Source organism: Ostrinia furnacalis, unplaced genomic scaffold (assembly GCF_004193835.3).
Source record: "Ostrinia furnacalis isolate ACB-3 unplaced genomic scaffold, ASM419383v2 OfSCF3909, whole genome shotgun sequence".
NCBI lineage: Eukaryota > Metazoa > Arthropoda > Insecta > Lepidoptera > Crambidae > Ostrinia > Ostrinia furnacalis.
In genome coordinates this window covers 123,689-145,991 of record NW_021134148.1, presented here as the reverse complement: position 1 = coordinate 145,991, position 22,303 = coordinate 123,689, and the positions used below count along the sequence as shown (strand labels likewise).

The 22,303-nt window shown below is 39.7% G+C and overlaps 4 protein-coding genes across 5 annotated transcripts in view; all 4 read left to right on the top strand.

Moving 5' to 3' along the window:
- Window positions 1-22,303, top strand: part of LOC114358394 (zinc finger protein 91-like) — a 70,002-nt gene that overhangs the window by 36,890 nt on the left and 10,809 nt on the right. The window contains exons 5-6 of the mRNA XM_028312351.1: window positions 17,255-18,280; window positions 18,548-19,304. Coding sequence (XP_028168152.1) covers window positions 17,255-18,280; window positions 18,548-19,304 — 1,783 coding nt within the window. The remainder of the gene's footprint in view (window positions 1-17,254; window positions 18,281-18,547; window positions 19,305-22,303) is intronic.
- Window positions 5,673-6,927, top strand: LOC114358402 (zinc finger protein 626-like). Its single transcript, XM_028312368.1, has one exon. The coding sequence runs from the start codon at window positions 6,074-6,076 to the stop codon at window positions 6,716-6,718; it is 645 nt and encodes a 214-aa protein (XP_028168169.1). The 5' UTR covers window positions 5,673-6,073; the 3' UTR covers window positions 6,719-6,927.
- Window positions 10,252-12,137, top strand: LOC114358401 (zinc finger protein 62-like). The gene is made up of 2 exons (XM_028312366.1): window positions 10,252-10,354; window positions 10,538-12,137. Exon 2 carries the CDS (start codon window positions 10,954-10,956, stop codon window positions 11,764-11,766), a length of 813 nt encoding a protein of 270 aa, XP_028168167.1. The 5' UTR covers window positions 10,252-10,354; window positions 10,538-10,953; the 3' UTR covers window positions 11,767-12,137.
- LOC114358400 (zinc finger protein Xfin-like) lies at window positions 18,297-19,797 on the top strand. 2 transcript variants are annotated; one of them, XM_028312364.1, is made up of 2 exons: window positions 18,297-18,454; window positions 18,548-19,797. In XM_028312364.1, the coding sequence occupies exon 2, from the start codon at window positions 18,586-18,588 to the stop codon at window positions 19,681-19,683; it is 1,098 nt and encodes a 365-aa protein (XP_028168165.1). In that variant the 5' UTR covers window positions 18,297-18,454; window positions 18,548-18,585; the 3' UTR covers window positions 19,684-19,797. The 2 variants fall into 2 exon arrangements, with proteins under 2 accessions (XP_028168165.1, XP_028168166.1); XM_028312365.1 differs by having other exon boundaries at window positions 18,303-18,364.

The window sequence follows — 22,303 nt, the reverse complement described above, 5'->3', positions numbered from 1 at the left end:
GTTATCACAAATTTGCCATCAACCATTTGAATTCTTTATTAATTAGGAAGGTAGGCTCAAATATAGCTTGCTTCACCATCAGTTTGGGACAACGTCGACTGGTGAATATTGAATTTAATAAGACACCTATTTGATGAGCGATAATGATGAGTACCTACCGCTGTATTTTTCTGTAGAACCGTACCCAATGTGGAGAGTGGATTTCGTAACTATTGAAATATATTTTAGCATCTAACAAAAACAAATCCTCAATCAGATTTCTCCAATTTCCATTATATTAGTGCTTATTTACCTGTATAGTGCATACTTATCAACCCGGAAAGGGTATCGTATTTACGTAGAGCGTTATGGTGCGGACAAGACGTGTGCATTGTAGTATACAAATAATACTGACCGCCTCGAGTTGATACGGTTACGAGGCATTTCTGGTTTGATAAGTGTGCTTCGTCCTTATGTCTGTAATTTTTAGAGAAATAAGAAAATACAACGAATCCATAAATTCTTGGCCAAATTGTGACCGCTATTGTTTTCTCGTTTCTAGGTGATGACAACACAACGACCATCCGTAAAGTAAAAGATATAAACGCCAGTAACAAAACTAAGAAATTGATCGACTTCGAACTCAACCAACAGAAGAAAATAGGTAGGGAGGGAATCATGTCTCTCATAAGCAGCACCAACGCTTTGCCCTTTAAATGGTGGAACAACATTTTCTTGTGCTTTTACTGCGACAAGAAATACTCGGACTTTGCCGATTTAGAAACACACAACTCCGCTGAACACCAAGTTACAGAGATACAAATAATCAAAGCGCTCATCAAGCTTGGGAAATACCAGAAAGTCAAAGTGAATTATACCAATTTCGTATGCAAACTCTGCAATCATATTGCTGAAGACTTCAACAGTCTCAAAGAACATATTGGTTCAGAGCACAAAATGAAACTGAACGCGGATAACGATGGTGTTTTTCCTTTCCGGATGAATTCAGACGGGTTCAATTGCGCCATGTGCCCACAAAGTTTTCATAACTACCGACTGTTAAACCAGCATATAAACGTACATTTCCCAAACTTCGTCTGCGAGCAATGTGGTGTTGGCTTTGCAACTGACGAGCGGTTGAAGGCTCACACTCAAAGCCACGATACTGGGTCATATAAATGCGAGATGTGTGACAAAGTCTTCCGAAGGATTGCTGCGAAAAAGGATCACGTCATGAGGATCCACATGAAGGTGTACAAGCACAGGTGTCCTCACTGCAAAGAACTGTTCAAGGAGTATGCGCAGAGAATAAGACATATGGTTAGAGTGCATGGTGTCAAAGTCCCAGAGTTCCGGTGCGCGATGTGCCCTGATAAAGTCTATATGTTCAGTGGCCAGTTGAGAGTTCACGAAAAGGTGCATCATTTAAAAACTAGAAAGTACGAGTGTAAAATATGCCAGAAGACTTGTTCCAATTCCGCTGTACTCAGGGATCACATGGTCTGTCACAGTGGCGAGAGAAATTTCGAATGCCAGGTGTGCAAAAAGAAGTATGGCCGCAAAAAAACTTTGGCTGAACACATGCGTATCCACAACAACGACAGGAGATTCGTCTGTCAATACTGCAGCAGTGCATTTGTGCAGAACTGCAGCTTGAAAAGTCATATGAGGACACACCATCGAAATGAAATCAAAATTGAGTAATATTTGATGGCCATTTTTAATTTAAAAGAAAATCCAAGAATCACAGACATGCGCGTAGGATTATTATTTTCCAAGCTTGCGTTCCTAGATAACTTGATATTTCGTACTTCTTCCAATTCTGAGTCCAAACTTCTCTATATTATATTGTTGACTGTGTCTAGCTATGAATGAATAACCTTTTCACAGTTATAGTCTATTTTTTTCGGTATCTGATTGTTTTATTGCATTGTTCATGTAATTTAGATACTTAATTAGGTACTGCAGTAATCTGCATTATATTCCTAAAAATGTTGCAGACTACTCCATTTATATTTTTTATCTGTAAGATCACTCGCATTTAAAGTAAATAAATTTTAAAAGTATCAATAATTTAATAATATTAGTATTCAACCCGGTCGAGTTAACTGCTTACCTACGCTGGAATGCGACTCCCTCGCACCAGAGTAAATACAAATGAGTAGGTCATCTTCATAGAAACGCCCGAGCGCGGTTTGTATGTGAGCGCGCCAATACGTATGCGGCGCGCACGCACACACTGACAAAAAATTAGCGTGGATTAGCGGGGAGTTGCGCCGAATTTTATCAGTATTGGCGCGCTCACATACAAACCGCGCTCGGTGCGTTTCTATGAAGATGACCTACTCATTTGTATTTACTCTGCTCGCACTCAACCGCCCAACTCCCCGCGTTCGCCCCGTCCGTACCAGAGCGTCGATGTGACGTCACGGCCGCCAGGTGCGCAGTTAACTCAATCGGGTTGTATAATACGATTGTTGTCATTATTATTTTAGCCATAAGTACTTTCCTGCAATAAAATACTTATGTTCGAAATATGCTCTGATTTTTTCTGCCTGTTGTCTCTACCGCCCTCTCACTTGATTTGTTTTCAAGCCTGCGAAATAAAACAATCTATAACAGATATTGAAAGGAACAGCGGGTTACTCCGAAAAACGTTATCAGAAGTTTAGCCTATGTCTGTCACGCAAACCGAGACGTCAGCAAGAGCGACAGTGACAAATAGACCTGAAACTACCTAAATAGCTATTCGGAATAGCCCTGCAGGTATTGAGGCTCTCCAAATTCTCTAACACGAGCGCCACGTTGCTGCCAACTCTCGTACCAACGTTGGTCGGCTAAGGTCGGTTATATTCGGTTAAGGATAGGTCCATGGGTCGGCTATTATACCAGTCCTGTCAAGTCAGAGTCAATGTGAAGATGTCCCAACGTTGGTGCCAATACTATTTTATTTTCTAGTTCGTTGGTGTTGGAAGTTGGGACCAAAGTGTGGGGCCGGCTAAACTTTATTCCCAAACAGAACCCAAACAAATTCTGTAACTTGAAAAGGTTTCGTTGGCTCAACTTAAGTAAATTATTAGTAAGTAATCTGTGACTCTACTGGATGAAGGCGAAACAAAGTTTCCATAGTTAAGTGGACGTGGAAAAACGATTGTAAAATGTATGGAAGTGTAACATCGCCCTTACTCGCGTATTTAGCTATCAACTGACTACAATACACACACAGGTTTAAATAGGTACCTCACATTACTTTTGATTTGTGCATCTTATCATCTTAACTTTCGTATCCGAATAATTATATCACAAGTTAATTCGTTATCGTTACGGAAAGTCATATAATCATTGTGAATAGTATTAGGAATACCAGGGTTTACATAATTTCAGTAAGTTATTTTACAATTAATATAGGTCCTTACAGATAGACAGATAATCTTATTTTCTTATTGGTTTACGATGCTGATGTTTCGCAACACTATCTGTTTAAAAACAAGGTCTTTTTCTTTATAGGTGACGCAACCGCCACGGACGTATGTAATTCAGATGGGTCAGATGGTAATAATCAACCGGTCATTGTGGGAGCTCCAAGCAACGCCGTGTTGTTGCGAGACATAGAACAGAAGAGAGTCAGTAGGGATAGCGCCATCTCGCTCATCTCCTATACGAATGTCTGCCCTTTCAAATTCTTCAGGTGTTTCATTTGTCTCTACTGCCCCACACAATTCGTGAACATGCAAGAACTACGCCAACATCTCGATATACAACATCAGAACTTATCAGAGAACTTCATAAGAAAGGCTTTGGTTAAGAAGGAAAAATGCCAGCCGATTAAAATTAATGTCTTGGACTATAGTTGCAAGCTATGTAATGATGAAATATCGAACTTTGAAGATCTCAAAAACCATCTGATAGGGAAACATCAAAAACCAATCGACCTCAACAACGATGGGGTTCTGCCTTACAAAATCACGGAGAATGAGTACATCTGTGTACTTTGCGAGTCGAAATTTGAGCAGTTTGAGCTGCTGAATAGGCATATAAACAAGCATTACACGAAGTTTATTTGTGATCAGTGTGGAGCTGGATTTGCTTCTGAAGCGCGTTTGCGGAGACACGTGGAATCGCATAAAGTTGGAGCTTACCCATGCGAGGAGTGTGGCAAAGTGTTCGGCAAGATTACTACAAAGCAGGTGCACATTCAGACGGTGCATTTGAACGCTAAGAAGAATAAGTGCATGTACTGTGAAGAGCTCTTTAAAAACTATTATCAAAAGCAACAGCACTTGCTAGATGCGCACGGGATTAAGATGAGGATATTCAAATGTTCCCTTTGCCCGAAAATCTTCTCGAGAAGCGGCAGCCTTCGATGTCACGAGCGCTACAATCACATAAAAGCTCAAGTGTTCGCGTGCGAGCTGTGTGAATACCAGTCTCATGATAAAGGGACGTTAAGACGCCACATGATCTGTCATTCTGACGAGAAGAAGTACAAATGTGAGGTCTGTGAAAAGTCCTACGCTCGGCTAGGAACTTGGAAAGAACACATGAAGATACACTACAATATCAGGCGGTTCGCCTGCCAGTATTGTGGGAGAGCGTTCGTCCAAAAGTGCAGTTTGAAAGGCCACTTAAAAACACATCATCTGGATCAGATGAAGGAGGATAATCTACAGCTAGATCAAGTATAATTTATCGCAATGCATTGGGACTGTAATTTGATGAAACTTTGTAAATTGTAGTCTCCATGGACGATGTTACGTAGAACTCCTAATTGTATGAAACTGCAAATGAAATCAAAAATATTTTATTAAATTTTGACCACTGGTGGCACTTATGAACGTCAAATGCGGTAAAAAAAGGCCCCTAAGGGTCACTTTACATGTCTCCTTATCTTTTGGGCCCTACCAGCGCTTCGAGACAGGCAATAATATTGTCCATTGAGCGTATATCGTTTTAATTGTTAATGCAATATTTTGTTGAACCTATTCAATAAATTATGTTGTCTTCCACTGAACTGTTACACTGAAGAACCCAAAATTCATAATTTAATATCTATTCTTTTATACGAGTAAACTTGTGTATTTCGTATGAAGTTATGAGAATATGTTATCCACTGTTATTATTCTTTTAAGTACTTAACTATTATTTTGACATAATATTGTATTTTATTGTCGTTACTCTCCATTAAAGGATATAGAGCCATAATGTTATTTTATTTTTTTATCTTAAAACTATTGAAAAACAATTATACTTTTTATCCTCGTAAATCCAATGCGTAAATCAACTCATCAATATTGTCCGTAGATAGTAATAACCGTCAAGACCCATTATTCTGAACTGTCCTACCCGTGACATTGAAAGCGGGGCGCCACCGTCAATACCGGATCGCTGGTTCCGATTTTTGCCATGTTGGAAACCATATAGTTGAACGGTGGTGGGTGGTGCCCCTCTGTCAATGAGTTTGGTGGGACAGTTCAGTTTAGATCATCTACGCAAGTTTACAAAATTATGTAATGATTCTGTTTCAACACAATTTTTGTATAAAACAAGGTATTTTTCTTTATAGGTAATACAACCTCAACGGGCGTACATAAAGTTGCTAAGGTCTCTGCCATCAAAGCCAAGGGTGTTGGAATTGTCAGGGACAACGACGCTAAGTTACGCGATATAGAACAGAATATGTATAATCAGTAGGGAGAGCGCCATCGCCCTAATATACAATACCAACGTCTGTCCCTTTAAATTCAACAGATTTTTCATATGCCTTTACTGCCCTCGCCAGTTCATGAACCTGCCAGAATTGGGACAACACGTCGAACTTGAGCACAAAAACATAACTAAAGACCACATTTTTAAAGCAACCGCTAGGATAAGCAAACGTCAGCTATTAAAAATCAATATAATAGACTATGGCTGCAAGCTTTGCAACGATGAAATTTTCAATTTTGAAGACCTAAAGCACCACCTGCTTGGAAAACATAAACTACCGATCGACCTGACTAACGATGGAGTCTTGCCTTTTCGAGTTATGAACGACGAATTCATATGAATATTGTGCGGAAAGAAGCTGGAGATTTACAGGCATCTAAACAAACATATGGACGAGCACTACACCAGAGTCATCTGCGATATATGCGGAGCTGGATTCGCTTCTGACTCGCGCTTGAGAGCTCACGTTGCCTCCCACGAAAAGGGCTCATATCCCTGTGAGGAGTGCGGCAAACATTTCAGCAAAATGGTGTCTAAACAACTTCACATTGAAATGGTACACTTAAAGGTGAAGAGGAATAAATGCAAGTACTGCGACGAAACCTTCAGGGACTATTACCAGAAAGAGAAGCACGCGCTCGCTGTCCACGGCATCAAGATGAGAGAGTACAAGTGTGGTTTCTGCCCTAAAGTGTTTGTCAGAGGCTCTAACTTACGTTCCCACGAGCGTCTTTGCCATATCAGAGCAGAGACGTTCTCGTGCGAAGTCTGTGACTATAAAACCCATCATAAGAACACCCTGACCCGCCACATGGTCTGTCATTCGGACGAGAAGAAGTTCCAATGTCAAGTTTGTAAGAAATCGTACGCGCGAGCCAGGACTTTGAAAGAGCACATGAGAATACACAATAACGATCGGCGATACGCCTGCCAGTACTGTGGGAGAGCGTTCGTCCAGAAGTGTAGTTTGAAAGGGCATTTGAAGACGCACCATAGGGAACACCAGAATGGTGATAGTCAAATACAGGAATAAGAAGACTAATGTTTGTAACGTTATCGCAGAAAACTGTAAATTAATTGCTCAAGTTATACCTACAGATAAATGCGCTGGTTTTTAAGACAAAATTAAATATGGCATTCAATAAAAGAAAGGGGGCATTCCACTAAATGCCAATCTGATTATAAACTTACAATTTTTTTGTAGATTACTGACATAAGAACTTTTCTCTCTGTTATTGTATACTTTGTTGTATTTGTATGTTATCTATATATATAAAAATGAAACCCGTTTCGCGTTGTCACGGCATCACGTGTGAACGGCTGAACCGATTTCGATAATTCTTTTTTTTTAATGTTTGTGGAAGTCCAAGGATGGTTCTTACGGAAAAAAATATTAAGAAAATCTCTACGCTAAGGCGGTACGAAGTTCGCCGGGTCAGCTAGTGATTTATAAAGTTATAAGCTAGTATCTAGATACTGGAATATTTTCTAATAAATAAATCTGCAGTAATTATTTTTTCTCATAATCATGCTGCAATAAATACCTACTTCACTATGGCATCTACAACTATTTCTTCAAAGGTATCTTCGACTGAGGAGTAAGTACACTAAGTAGTGTTAAAAGTAGGATACCTACTTACTCGTAATCTTTACTTCTGAATTTATTCTTTGAATCATAGGTCAACTGTCATACTTAGGTACATTACATACATACATAGCCTGCTACGGAGCTTCTTCCGCCCAACACTATCTGTTTAAAAACAACATCTTTTTCTTATTATAGGTGATGCAAGCGCAACAGGCGTACATAATGTTGTCAAAGTCCTTCCCATCAGAATTATGGGTGCCGGATACGACGACCAGACGTTAACTCGAGATGTAGAACAGAAGAGAATCAGTAGGGAGAGTGCCATCACGCTCATCCACAGCACCAACGTGTGCCCCTTTAAATTCCACAGGGGCTTCATGTGCTTTTACTGCCCCAGCCTGTTTGTTAACATGCCAGAATTGGGACGACACGTTGAACTAGAACACAAACAGATGACAGAAGATGACATAAGAAAGGCAACAGGAAGGTCAAGCAAATGCCTATCGATCAAAATCAATGTATTAGATTACAACTGCAAGCTTTGCAGCAACGAGCTGTTCAATTTTGAAGATCTGAAACACCATCTGATTGGGAAACATAAGAAACCCATTGATTTGAACAACGATGGGGTATTGCCTTATAGAATAACGCAGGATGAGTTTATCTGTGTGATTTGCGAAAAGAAATTGGAGAATTACAGGCTTCTGAATAGGCATATAAACGAGCATTTCATGAAGTTTATTTGCGATCAGTGCGGAGCTGGATTTTCCTCGGAGTCACGTTTGAGGGCGCATGTTGTTTCACACCAAATAGGATCATACCCGTGTGAAGAGTGCGGTAAAGTTTTTAGCAAGATCACGTCAAAACAGCTGCATATTCAAACGGTACACTTGAAGACAAAAAGGAACAAGTGCATGTACTGCGAAGAGACATTCATGGACTACTATCAGAAACAGAAGCATTCCCTGGCTGTACATGGGATGAAGATGAGGGACTACAAATGTGGGTACTGCCCGAGAGTGTTTTTCAGCAGTTCCTACTTGCGAGCGCACGAGCGCCGAAATCATATTAAAACGCAAATATTCACTTGTGATGTTTGTGAGTACTCGTCTTTTAGTAAGGAATCACTGACTCGGCATATGATTTGTCATACAGGCGAAAAGAACTTCAAATGCCAAGTTTGTAAAAAGGCGTTTTCCAGAAAGAAGACTCTTACTGAGCATATGAGGATACACAATAATGATCGTCGGTTTGCTTGTCAGCACTGTGATAAAGCGTTCATACAAAATTGCAGTTTGAAAGGTCATTTGAAAACGCACCACAAGGAATTTTCTATGATACAACGTTGAACTTTATAAATAGTAGGACTAGTTACAAAAATGATCCTTTAATTTTAAGTTATGAGGTGCAATAAGTATTTTTATTAGGTGGATTATGTAAAGTGTACCTACTTAATTACATAGTTAATTATTCAACTTGTATATCTTTGCTAACTTCTATAGTAAATAATATTTCGAATTATAACATGTTTTATTTCATTCTTGTCTCATTTACTACTAAATTTTTAGCTGATGCTATTTCTTACCTGATGACCCTGATGTCAGTTTTTTACCTACGTCACTATTATTTATATTTGTTGAAAAACAACTTAGGTACCTATTTAACGAACTGGTTTTTCTCGCAAAGGATCTTAGAAAATGAACGTGGATGAGCAGTTTCACGATAAAATAACTCACAAACGTTTATATTTATTAATCTACCTTTATACTTAACGTGTATTTGATGCATGCCAACTAAATGACGAAAGATGCTCATGCACGCTTATTTTCTTATTTTAGGTGAAGCTCCGTCTCTCCCTATGAAGATAAGTTCCGAAGTGAACGAAACTGCGATATCGTCAAGGTACGCACTCAATCAAGCGAAGGACATAAATGACGAGCTGAAAGCTAGAAAAAAGCAAGCGACAATACTGCTGGAGCTCACAAAGATATGCCCTTTCCGATGGACCAAGAATTTGTATCTTTGTTTCTACTGCGAGCAACAGTTCTCTGACCCAGCCAAATTGAGGGAACATAGCTCTATGGAACACTCTTCTCTAAAACCCACCCATATTAAAGAAGCTATATCCAAACTCAAAAAATACGAGCTCATAAAAGTAGATATCACAAACGCGAACTGTAAACTCTGCGACGACAACATTAACGATTTTGTTGAAGTTAAAAAACATCTTCTAATTAAACACGAGAAGAATATCGATCCGAAATCCAGTGATGGTTTCCTCCCATTTAAATTGACGAGGGAAAACTTTGAATGTGCCATATGTTGTGATAGATACGCCGAGTTCAAGTCTCTTAACCAACACATGAACGTGCATTTCCAGAATTTTATATGCGAACAATGTGGTTCTGGTTTCATTACCCCAGAAAGGTTGAGAACTCATGCGTTCTCCCATGAAAGCGGGTCTTTTCCTTGTGAGAGCTGTGACAAAGTCTTTAGGTCTACGAATGCCAAAAATGAACACCACGCTACAGTCCATATGCAAGTAAAGAGGCATAGATGTCCACACTGTCCAGAGACTTTTCGGAATTATTTTCAAAGGAATAAACACATATCGAACGTACATGGGTTGAAATTAAAGGAATTTAAATGTACGATGTGCCCTAAAGTGTTTACGCTGAGTGGGAAATTAGGGGTCCATATACGGACAGTTCATTTAAAAGTTAAGAGACATGCGTGTGATGTGTGCGAGTGGAAGTTTTACTCCAAATCGGAATTAAAGGAACACATGATAAGACACGGAGGGGAGAGGAAGTATCAGTGCAACGTTTGCAAAAAGGCATATGCTAGAAAATATACTTTAAGAGAACACATGAGGATTCATGATAACGATAGGAGATTTGTTTGTACCACTTGTGGACGATCGTTCGTTCAAAACTGCAGTTTGAAGCACCATGCCAAGATTCACCATCCTCCAACGGTGGGACCAGCACTCAAAATGTCAGATGTCCTTTACAACACTGCTCCAACTTGATAATGGTCTTCTATGATTTAGTATTATGTCAAAATTAAAGTAATATACAGGTACTTTTACTATTACCTACATAACTTCCATAACGTCAATTAAAATCTTTGATACACACCTAATAATTAAGTCTCTTAAACCAATGAAAACAGGGGCAAGGTTATTTGTATTTAATGTGCCAGAACTTAACTGCATGCAGCCGTTGTCGCTCCAAAGTACAGTTCTATTTATTTCTTTTCTAGGAACCGACCAGACAATAATAACGACGAAGCAGAAACGCATCGTGCCTCTCTTTCAAGTCGCGTACGACCGCAGCTTGTGTAGGCCTCTGGGGACAATAACGGACTTCAGCAAACTTAAATTACGGCAACGAATACCAAGCGTGAAAGTTTCCACAAGTATATCCAAAGCATTCACCCCATCGCGCAGTCCATCACCCGTATCTTTAGGTGGCAGATCGTCAACGCCTCCCAGAGAACACATCCTGCCCAAATTCAGAGAAAGTGCCCCTACAAAGTCAAGAAACCCAGACGTCAGACAAAACGCTTTAACAATATTCGAATTCTCAACTGTCTATCCGTTCATTTATGGCAACAACAAGTTCAAATGCTTCATCTGCTCACAATCTTTCTTAGAAACAGCGTTGCTAAAGAACCACATGAATGAAGCGCACACATTTGCTCCGCTGAAAAGATTGGTCAACAACAGACGCGAGAATATCCTAAAAGTAGACGTAAGCGACATCGCATGCAAGATTTGCTCCGCGAAACCCAATGGCCTGACAGAGTTGAAAGTGCACCTAAAGCAAGCGCACCAAAAACCGATTGACCCTGATTTGAAAGATAATATCATACCATTTAAATTAGAAGCGAACGAGGGTGGTTACAAGTGTGTAATATGCGAGCAGAACTTCATCAAAGTCCGCATATTAGTCATTCACATGAGCATACACTTCAACAACTACAGTTGTGAAGTGTGCGGCTCAGGGTTCATGACGCTCCGACTCTTGAAGACCCATTTGAAAGTGCACGAAAGCGGAAACTTCCCTTGCGATCGCTGCAACAAAGTCTTCAGCACAGCGTACAAGAAAACTCTTCATATCCGAGGGGTGCATATGAAACAGTACCCTCGTAGGTGTCCAATATGCCCGGAGAGGTTCAACTCGAACTATAAAAGGACGATCCATCTCCAAGACGTTCACAATCAATCCACACGTGTCCACAAATGCGAGATCTGTGGCAGAGCGTTCAATTTGAAGTACCATCTGATTTGTCACACTCGATCTGTGCATTTGCAGGAGAGGAACCAGCAATGTGACGTTTGTCACCAGAGATTCTGTAACAAAGAGACTTTGAAACGCCACATGGTTATTCACACGGGGGAGAAAAATTACAAATGTGAGATGTGCGGTATGGCCTTCCTTAGGAGAAAGAACTTGAAGGACCATCTTAGGTCACATGGAATCGGATGAATTGTTTTTATGAGGATATTGACTGTTTTAACTGTAGTTTTCTATTTTGTAATATACTGAAGTTTATCGAGAATCACCTTTATGAAGCTCGTCTTACAATAGTTTATCATAATAAGATACAAATTATTTTTTCATAAATCTGACATTGTGGTAGATAGCAGCTACTAATAATAATTGTTATTTATGATCAAAGAAATTTATTTTATTTCTAAAACAGGAAAACTAGAAAGCTTTTATTTAACAATATTTTAAATAATGACATTAAACCATCATAGTTTAACTAATTCTAATAAAATAAATAATGTGTCCTTGGTTTTAAACAATAAGTTTCGTCAATAGACTGTAATATGTAATTTAATTTTATGAACGAATAATAAATATTTTAATGTAAACTTGGAATTTTATTTAATTTGATCACTCTAACAGCTGTAGAGCTACTTACTATGAAAAAGAAACTTATTTAAATAAATATTTCGTCGGTACGTTGTTCATATTTTTTTTCTACTTGTTTTACTTTTACTTATACTGTACTGCCTCCTACGTGTTAGGAATAAATGGACGTTTATAAATATGATAGAAATTTTATTTTTCTTCTAGGGATCATCCAAGCAAGTCCTTCCACGGTTACCATCAAAGACGATGAAGGCAACAACATCACACTCAATATCCTCAGAACCCCGATATGCCTTGACAACCTGAAGTGGGAATACGAAGATGCACCACAAAAAAACAATAAGATACCCCATCAATATACTGAAGATACTAAAGTTCGTAAACCCTTAAAATTGTCGAACCCTAACAACAATGTTACCAGCGTACTATTTTTGAAAGACCCGATATGTCTTGATGAATGGAACAGAATGGCAGAACCGCTTAGTCAAGTGACCTATAACGTGAAAACTATCCAAGGCTCCTACGTTCGACCTTCAAGAAAGGCAAACGCAGTAGAGTTCCAAGCGTGGAAGCAAAATGCTTTGGTTATCTTCGAAAACTCCTACGTCTATCCTTTTGTGCATTCTGGTAACAAATATAAATGCTTTGTATGTGCCAAACAATTTCTGGATCCAAGTTTACTGAAAGAACACACGACTAGAGAGCATAACATTAAAGATTTACAAAAAGAACTAAATAACCGGTTGAGAGATAAAAATCTAAAGATTGATATATCAGATTTACAATGCAGGATATGCCTTGAGCAGCTTCCTAATTTCGAAGCTCTGAAAGTCCATCTAAAAGATCACGGCAAAAATATTGACTTAGAACTGACCGATAATTTGATACCTTTTCGATTAGGTGGAAGTACGTTCGAGTGTCAAGTCTGTGGAGAAAACTTCTTGAAGCTGAGGCTCCTTATCATCCACATGAGTAAACATTTCAATAATTATAATTGCGAAGTTTGTGGGTCTGTCTTTATATCATTGAATCTTTTAAAACGCCATCAACAGACGCATGTCTCCGGGAACTACCCATGCGAGAAATGTGACAAGGTGTTTAGTAACTCTGCTAAGAGGACACTACATATGAGAGGAGTTCATCTCAAGCAGCTACCCAGACGGTGCCCTATATGCCCTGAAAGATTCAACTCCAACTACCAAAGGACTAAGCATTTAAGAATAGTCCACAATCAAACCAACGGACTGTATAGATGTGAAACGTGTGGGCGAGAATACGACCTGAAATACCATCTTCTGATCCACATAAGATCTGTTCACCTCCAAGAGCGGAATCAGGAATGTCCCATTTGCCACTCTAGGTTCTTTTCAAAGTACTGCCTCTCAAGACACATGGTTATACATACAGGAGAAAAGAACTTCAAATGTAATGTATGTGGAAAAGCCTATGCTAGGAGAAAGAATTTACGAGAACACTTTAGAGTGCATGAGCTAAGTCAAACTTGCTCTGTTTGTGGTCAAGTTTGTGCTGATCAGGCGTCCCTTGGCGCGCATATGAATGGAGTCCACGGAGTATTATAGAATGTAGAATAATTTAACTGAACTGATAAACTTACTAATGAATGAAGATTAATGTAGTAGGATACATAAAATAGATTATTGTATGGGTAACAAGTATTGTTTACAATCGTTAGTAAACCAGTTTGTAAAATAATGTGTATTCTTAATAAAAAAATCTGGAATTAGTACTTAGTACTTTTCATTCATCTGTACCACAGACTGAAGTCTGTATTAAAACTCTATCCATCACTATAATGCAGTGAATCGCACGCACGCAGTAGGTTGAAATTTGTTTGACACAGTTTGCACAATTTCTGCGAGAAGACAAAAAGAAATAAACGAATATTTTGTTTTCCCAGGAGAGCCTGCAGGACACCAACCAGGGCCGCGGACCAGCATATGGCAAATGACCGTATCAGAGAGGCAAAACGCGGCCACCTTTCTCGAATGTACCACGGTCAAGCCATTTTTTTACCAGCAGGCCAATTTCAAATGTTTCTTTTGCAACGAAGTCTTCCCAGAGATACATTCTCTCATGCAACACACTGCTTTCCATGTTACTCCTGAAAGATGTTCACTGCTGAAGCAATATTTGAGGAAAGGCAAGCGCGTCATCAAAGTAGACATATCAGCGCTGAAATGCAGACTTTGCGAGCAAAAATATTCCGATTTGGATGATATTAGAAAACATCTCATTGCAGCTCATAAGAAGGAGTTTAATTCAGCTGGCAACGGGCTGATGGCTTACGATTTGAGCACAAATAACGGCTTGCTATCTTGTCATAAATGTTCAAAAACCTTCAATTCCTTCTTCTTACTTAACAGACACATGAATGTCCACTTCAGCGTGGTCTGCGAAACCTGTGGCTTAGGATTTATGTCTCACCAGCGCTTGATCAACCATAGGATAGTCCACCAAAACGGAGTTCACAAATGCGACAGCTGCCAAGAAGTGTTCCCGACAAAACTGAAGCTGCGTTATCATGTCTTCAAAAAACATGAAAATTCGAATGCCAAGAAGATAAAACCATTGAAATGCCCTCACTGTTTGGAGAGATTCGCGGAACACTATAGGAAGATGACGCATTTGAAAGAAGCGCACGGGATCACTTTCAGTTTTGAGTGCCCAGTCTGCAAGGCAGTGCTTCCAACGCGAAGAGCCCTAACAGAGCACACAACCAAGCTTCACACGCAGAAAATACAATGCAAAATGTGCGGGAAGTGTTTCGGGACAAAATCGTTGCTCAAGATGCATATGAGAGGGCATACTGGTGAAAGAAACTTCTACTGCAGCGTTTGCCAAAAAGCATACATGCACGAAAGAACTTTAAGACAACACATGCGGGTTCATGGCCCAGTCTGGAAGTTCACGTGCTCAGAATGTGGGAACGGGTTCCATAACCGCAATGATTATAATAAACACATGAAGCAGTGGCACCCTCAGTGGCAGTTCAAGACGATTGTGAAGAATTTCGGAAGTGAAGTTATGAATGCGTAAAAATAGGAATATTTGTCATTTTGAGATAGTCTTATTCCTGTATTTTTATAATGCTACTGCCAAAGATGATATTAATTTACACACTTAAAATACTTTCGTCCTTACAAAAACTACGAGTAATAAATCTTTTAAAAGCAAAATCATGGTAGTTACCGTGAAATTAACATAATACCTAAAAGACAGTTTCATTAAAGACATCGCATATTTTGACTTAACCTTAATTTAAAACTATATGCTTGCATGTGAAAGGAAAATCAGGATGGCGGCTTCTCCTTAACAAAGAAGAAAAATAAAGGGGCATTAACTAAACAAAAATTTTATCTCCCCAGGACCACAGAAGGAAGGAGGTAAACGGAGACCAGCAGTGCTTACCAGCATGTGGGAAATGACTTTATCTGAGCGACAGAATGCTGCCATTATACTAGAGAACAGTACAGCCAAACCTTTTGTGTACTGCAGATACTATTTCAAATGTTTCTTTTGCCAAGAACAGTTCGCAGAAGTACATAGCGTCCTCCAGCACAGTAAGAAACATGAGACTCCAGACAGTAGTACGATATTGAAGGATTTGCTGCCGAAAGGGAAACGCACAGTCAAAGTAGACATAGCAGACCTTAATTGCAGAATCTGCGAGCAAGAACTAAAAGACTTGGACGAGGTCCGCAACCATTTGACTTCTGAACACGAAAAGAAATTCACAGAAGCCGGCAACGGGATTGTAGCTTACAACCTGACGTTAAGAAACGGGCAATTTTCTTGCCATCTATGCAGCAAGATATTCCAAACGTTTATTCTTTTGAATCGGCATATGAACGTCCATTTTAGCAATGTCGTGTGTGAAACGTGCGGCGCTGGTTTTATGACGTACCAGCGCTTGGTTCAACACAAAGAGATCCACCTACCTGGGGGATATCCATGTGATCGTTGCAACAAGGTTTACACTACAAATTCCAATCTCAAATATCACATAGAGAAAACGCACGAAGGAGCTACGAAAATGCGAATGTTAAGATGCCCCCGATGTCCCGAAAAGTTTTCCGAACACTTCCGAAAGTTGAAGCACTTGAAAGACGCCCACGGAATCACTTTTACCTTCGAGTGCGAAGTCTGCAAGTCCATATTTCCCAGCCGTAGAACCCTGACAATGCACACTAACAAGTATCACACACAAAAAACTCAGTGCGAGATTTGCAAAAAGAGTTTCAGCTGCGTCACTTCTTTGAAGAAGCATATGGTTTCGCATACTGAAGAAAGAAACTTCGTCTGTGCGTTATGTCAAAAGGCGTACAGACATCAGAAGAGTCTGAAACTGCACATGAGATCACATGTGCAGGTCCAGGGAGAAGATTATACGAAGTTCACATGTGCAGAATGTGGCAATGGGTTCCCTAATAGGAACGAGTTTAACAGACACGTCAGAGAATGGCACCCACGCTGCTATTTCAATTTTACAGTAAACACCAATGTTTAGCAAATTAGAAATGATCATCCCTCAAGCAGTATACCTAGCTCCAAATCCAAAGGTAAAGGGTGTCATTTTGTAGTACCTACATCTCCAAGCTGTGTTCAAAATCGTTTTACGGTTAGTCCGAGATGATCAGTGGAATGTACTGATGCATCGTCATCTTCCATGAATGCTCGAACGGCAAATTATTGTAACAATGATTTATTTTTCTGTAGTTATTTAAAGGGGCATTACACGCTCATATTGATCTCTTTGTGTGTATTTAATTTAATTGTAAATAAACCATGCCAGTATTATATTATTTTTAACACGTGTTTGTTTCATTTATTTCTTACCTTTATGTCCTTAATAAGTGGTAGGTAGGTATGCATCACACCATGTGATTTCTTCAAGAGACTACGATTATGATGGGTTTGTTACAGGGACGATGGGAAAACCATTTCTTTGACCACCGCACTCCGAGTGACATTGGCATTGTGACGTCATAACTTCATAGTCAGAAGTTGTGTGCATAAATACATACGTGTAATATGAAGCTGCTTTTACTGAAAATCCTAATTTCTTCTTTCGCAGAAAATGGAAAGGCAGCGAGTATCTGGCAACTAACGTCGCTTGAAAGGAGAAACGCGGCTGCCCTCATATGTTGGACCACCGCCAGGCCTTTCGTATTCATGGGCTCATATTTCAAATGCTTCTTCTGCTTAGAACACCACTCGGAGATCAGTTCACTCCTTCTTCACACAACTACCCACGAAACCATAGACGAACACTCTCTCCTTGAAAAATACCTGCCCAGGGGCAAGCGGTGTGTCCTAGTCGATATTTCTAACCTCAAATGCCGTTTGTGCACGTCAAACTTCACCAATCTCCAAACAGTAAGAGAGCATTTAGAAAATGTCCACGGAAAGGAATTCCAGGCTGCCAGCAATGGGATTACAGAGTTCAATTTGGAAATTAAAGACGGAATGTACACATGCCATGTGTGTGGAATAGGATTCCATGAATTTGTACTCCTCAACACCCATATGAATAGTCATGTTGGGAAAGTAGTTTGTGAGACTTGCGGCGTCGGATTCATCAACCAGCACCACCTCATGAAACATAGAGAGGTCCATCTTATGAATAGGTTTAATTGCAAGCATTGTGACAAGACGTTTTTCAAGAAGAGCCAACTAGAGTATCACACCCAGATCGTCCACAAAGGCAGAGAAAGAGCTAAACCAAAGAAGTGCCCACACTGTTCTGAATGCTTCAGAGAACATTACAGCAAGATGGTGCATTTGAGGGAAGCTCATGGAATAAGCCAGACCTTTCAATGCCACATTTGCAAAGCCAATTTCCGTGCTCGTCGGTTTCTGACGGAGCACATGACGAAATGCCACACAGACAAATTCAAATGCGATGTGTGCTGTAAAAGGTTCGGGACTAAATCAAGGATGATGCTGCATATGCGTGGACATACTGGGGAGAGGACGTTTGTGTGTCCAGTTTGTAAAAGCGCGTATATTCACAAAGTTACATTGAACAAACACATGAAAAGTCACAGTTTGGATTTGATAAGACAATGCCAGATTCTGGAGGAGCAGGATGTGGAGGGAAAATAAAACAATCTCAGAATTTTATTCTCATCCCTCATTTCACAACTGAGTGAGACCTTCTTTACTGTTCAGTAATTCGTTGTAGGTAGGTTCCATGACTTCTACGTGATTCGCCAGAAACATTGACCCAATGTCTAACTACATCTACCTATTTACCTAAACAAATAGTTTAGCAGTAAGTTGATCGTGGTTGATTTTTGAAATAAGTTCAATTTGAAGCCAAGTGCTTGGGTAAAACGTCAATTTACTAACAATTATATCTTTTCAGCGCCAGCAAAATTGCTGCCATCGACGAGTATATGGTCCATGACTCTCATGGAGCGAGAGAACGCTGCCACCCTACTCCAGAAGACTACGTTAAGGCCCTTCACGTACATGTCTTTCCCTCTCCGCTTCAAATGTTTCTACTGCAACGAAGTACACCCCGAACTGGACACGCTATTAGAACACACAAACCACCATCCAGTCCCTGATCTTAATGATATGCTTAAAGGTCTACTAAAGAAAGGGAAGAAGACCATTAAAGTGGACATATCGGAATTGAAATGCAAGCTGTGTGATAACCCTTTCTCTAATGTAGACGATATCAGAAAGCACTTAGTACACGAGCACGCTACGAAGTTCAACAATGACTCTGGTAACGGCATGATGGTGTACAGTTTGAAGTCAAAAGACGGTGTCCTATCTTGCCATTTGTGTACCCAAACGTTCACTAGTTTCTTCCTCTTGAACAAACACATCAATGTTCACTTCAACAACGCTATATGCGAGTGGTGTGGCAAAGGCTTCATAACACACCAGAGGCTTGTCCAGCATAAAGAGATCCATCTCCGAGGGAAGTTCCACTGCGATAAATGCAAGATATCCTTTGAAAGCCCAGCTAAATTTAAGTACCACAACGAAAGGATGCACGGACAACCTAATAAAATCCTCAACATATACAACTGTCAGCACTGCTCGGCCAGATTCACTCATCATTACGAAAAAATGAGGCATATGAGTGAGAATCATGGGATATCTTTCGAGTATGTCTGTGAAACGTGTAACTCTGTATTTAAGACTAGAAAAGCTTTGGCGGGGCACAAATTGAAGTACCATATACAAAGCATATCGTGCGAAGTTTGTAAGAAACCATTCGGCGATAGAGGGCAGTTGAAGAAGCATATGGCTATGCACACGGAAGAACGGAATTACCCCTGTCCTTTATGTAATAAAACTTACAAGTATGAAAAAAATGTGAAAGCTCACATGCGAGTACATAATCCAGATTGGAAGTTCGCTTGTGCGACTTGCTGGGTAGGGTTCCCTAGTAAGATAGAGTTTAGGAAACACATGAAAGAATCGCATGGAAATGGAAATTCTTCGACTGCTGTTGAGGAATTGCAGAATAAGCCGTCCGAATGATTATATTATACCTAAATTTTCTTGCCAGCAAATTCAAAACTGGATTTTCTTTGGCATACTTATGGAATTGTGATTGTACCTAGTGCACTTTGTAAATTGTAGTAGGTACCTACTTAGGATCGTCGGTCCACCTAGTGGGAGGCCTGCCCACGCTACGTCTTCCAGCTCGTGGTCGCCACTCAAGAACTTTCCTGCCCCAGCGGCCATCAGCTCTTCGAGCTATGTGCCCCGCCCACTGCCACTTGATTTTAGCGATTCTGCGGGCTATCTGGTGAAGGTCGCGGGAAGTACCTGGATGCAAGCGGCGCAGGACCGGTCTTTGTGGAAATCCTTGGTGGAGGCCTTTGTCCAGCAGTGGACGTCTTTCGGCTGAAACGAACGAACGAACCTACTTAGGAATGGGTACTTTCATGTGGCGGACTTTTATATCTACGCACAAGACAGGAGTTGTACTTTTTTATTTTTTATTTATTTGTTAATAAAAAAATATATCCCTTTCGGACCGCTCCAATACAATTGTGCGGGTTACAAAATCGAGATTATCTCATTAGTTTTACATCGGAAGTGGATGGGCTGAGTATCGTACGATTGTGCGGGATGCGTTCTTTCACCTCCCGTGCAAATTTTGTCCGAAGCGCAGTTGGTGAGCAGGTTACAACCTGTACAGTTCATGACTGATTGCGCTCCCCGACTTGGCGAAAGAAAGTGCCTACTATAGTTTTATTTTGTAATTGTAGTAATATACAAGTTAGTAAATAGACAAATAGATAAAAATAGCATCTTTTGATGATAACAGTGACTACTTGTAAGCAAAGACTTTGGCGTAACGGCTTAACGAACTTTACTGACACAATTGTATCGACGTGGGCCCTACAATACCTTATGCGTATTTTAAGTTTCTCATAATTATTAATTTTTCATGGTTTCCGCACCATGTTTCCGATTTTAAACGACGCTACTATCGCAGAGATGCTCAATGCATCTGGAGATGAGAGCGATGACAACGACAAAAGCTAGTTTCGTCTACTTCAGATGAACTCTTCTTCTGATGAAGGCTCAGACATTCATGACGATACATACCTCTGAGTATGCAAGCGGCATAGCAGACGAAGCCCTTCAATCGTCAACCTCTTCCAGGAGATGCTCTTCATGATCCAGGAGATATTAAAACTCCATAGGAATATTTCGAGCGCTATATTTACTGTTGAGCTCATGGAACAGATGGTTTTGCCCACAAATCATTATTAAATGGCAAATACTGGTATAAAATTGAAACCTCTTTATTCTTTACGGGTTATAAATACGTTTTTCGGAATACATGCCATTGATACAATTTCTAAAACCCTTACAATTTTTACCCTCACAATTGTACGTGGGAAGTGAAGGGCCCAGTTTGATACAATTGTTGGTATATGAATTTTCCAAGATGGCGGCGGAAAATCTGGAAAATTATAGCAGATTCGTAATCTGCGGCCCCAAATTACCTAAAATTCATTTTCAAAATTAAAAATTTCTTTCTAGTTTAAGCGCGGGTCCGAAAGGGATATAGCTACTCAACTGTTTTATTAATCGTAAGTCACCTTACTTATAAATAAAATTCACAAAAATATTTTATAAAATAAATTTTACTGGTGCAAATTGGAATTCTATAGCCTGACCAGGAACATATAGTTCCAAAATACTGGACTGTCCTGTCGATGACATTGACAGTGGGGCGCCACCGTCAATACCGGATCGGTGGTTCAGATTTTTGCCATGTTGGAAACCATATAGTTGAACGATGGTAGCGCCCCCCTGTCATTGAGTTTGGTGGGACAGTTCAGCGTGGGTCATCTATAAAAACCCTGGCATAGAGGCGCGTCAATTGCATTTGATAGTGCAACACTGGGTACAGTCGTACCTGTATGAAATTAATAGGTTAACTTTATGTATCAGGATTCAGGATTATAGGCTAATTTAATGTTTCATAAATTAACAAAAAAATATTACATTATAGGTAAACTGGTTTAAATAAATTAAATGAAACCATCAATCGAGCAAGTAGGATTTTATTATTATTCATCAATAATAACATTCTGAACTTGAATATTCAACTACAATGTCTGCTCATGAACGCTTCAAACTCGGTACTTCTTTCTCAATTCCATAAAATTCAACACTTACAAAGTGACAAAAATCTTTAAAATAGGTAGTTGAAACAAACCACAGCTAATTTTCATAGTTGACTGTACTATACGATAAACATGTCAGTCAATTTGACAACCTTTGTCGGAAACATTATTTAATGAAAATATTGTCCGAACCCTTAGTATTTCTCTTCGACAAATACTTTAACACATTGTGAACCACTTTTCTTTCGCGACTATAAAAAGATTTTAGCAATTTAATTCAGAAAATCAATTGCACACATTTAAAACAAAGTTTGTTTACACTTTGACAGCAATAGACTGACATGCATGGTGACATATCAATGAAGTTTTCAGTTACTGTTGCCATTAAAAGAAATTAGTACCATTAATTTTCCGCAACATGGCGAGGGTTTTTATGTTCCTGGTCAGGCTATAAATTACAATTAAGTATGTAAGACAACAACAAAGGCTTAAAATAAAACTAAAACAAA

What these genes read in the sequence shown, in the direction of transcription:
- LOC114358402 (XM_028312368.1), top strand. Translation starts at nt 6,074, where the DNA reads ATGGACGAGCACTACACCAGAGTCATCTGCGATATATGCGGAGCTGGA.
- LOC114358401 (XM_028312366.1), top strand. Translation starts at nt 10,954, where the DNA reads ATGAATGAAGCGCACACATTTGCTCCGCTGAAAAGATTGGTCAACAAC.
- LOC114358400 (XM_028312364.1), top strand. Translation starts at nt 18,586, where the DNA reads ATGACTCTCATGGAGCGAGAGAACGCTGCCACCCTACTCCAGAAGACT.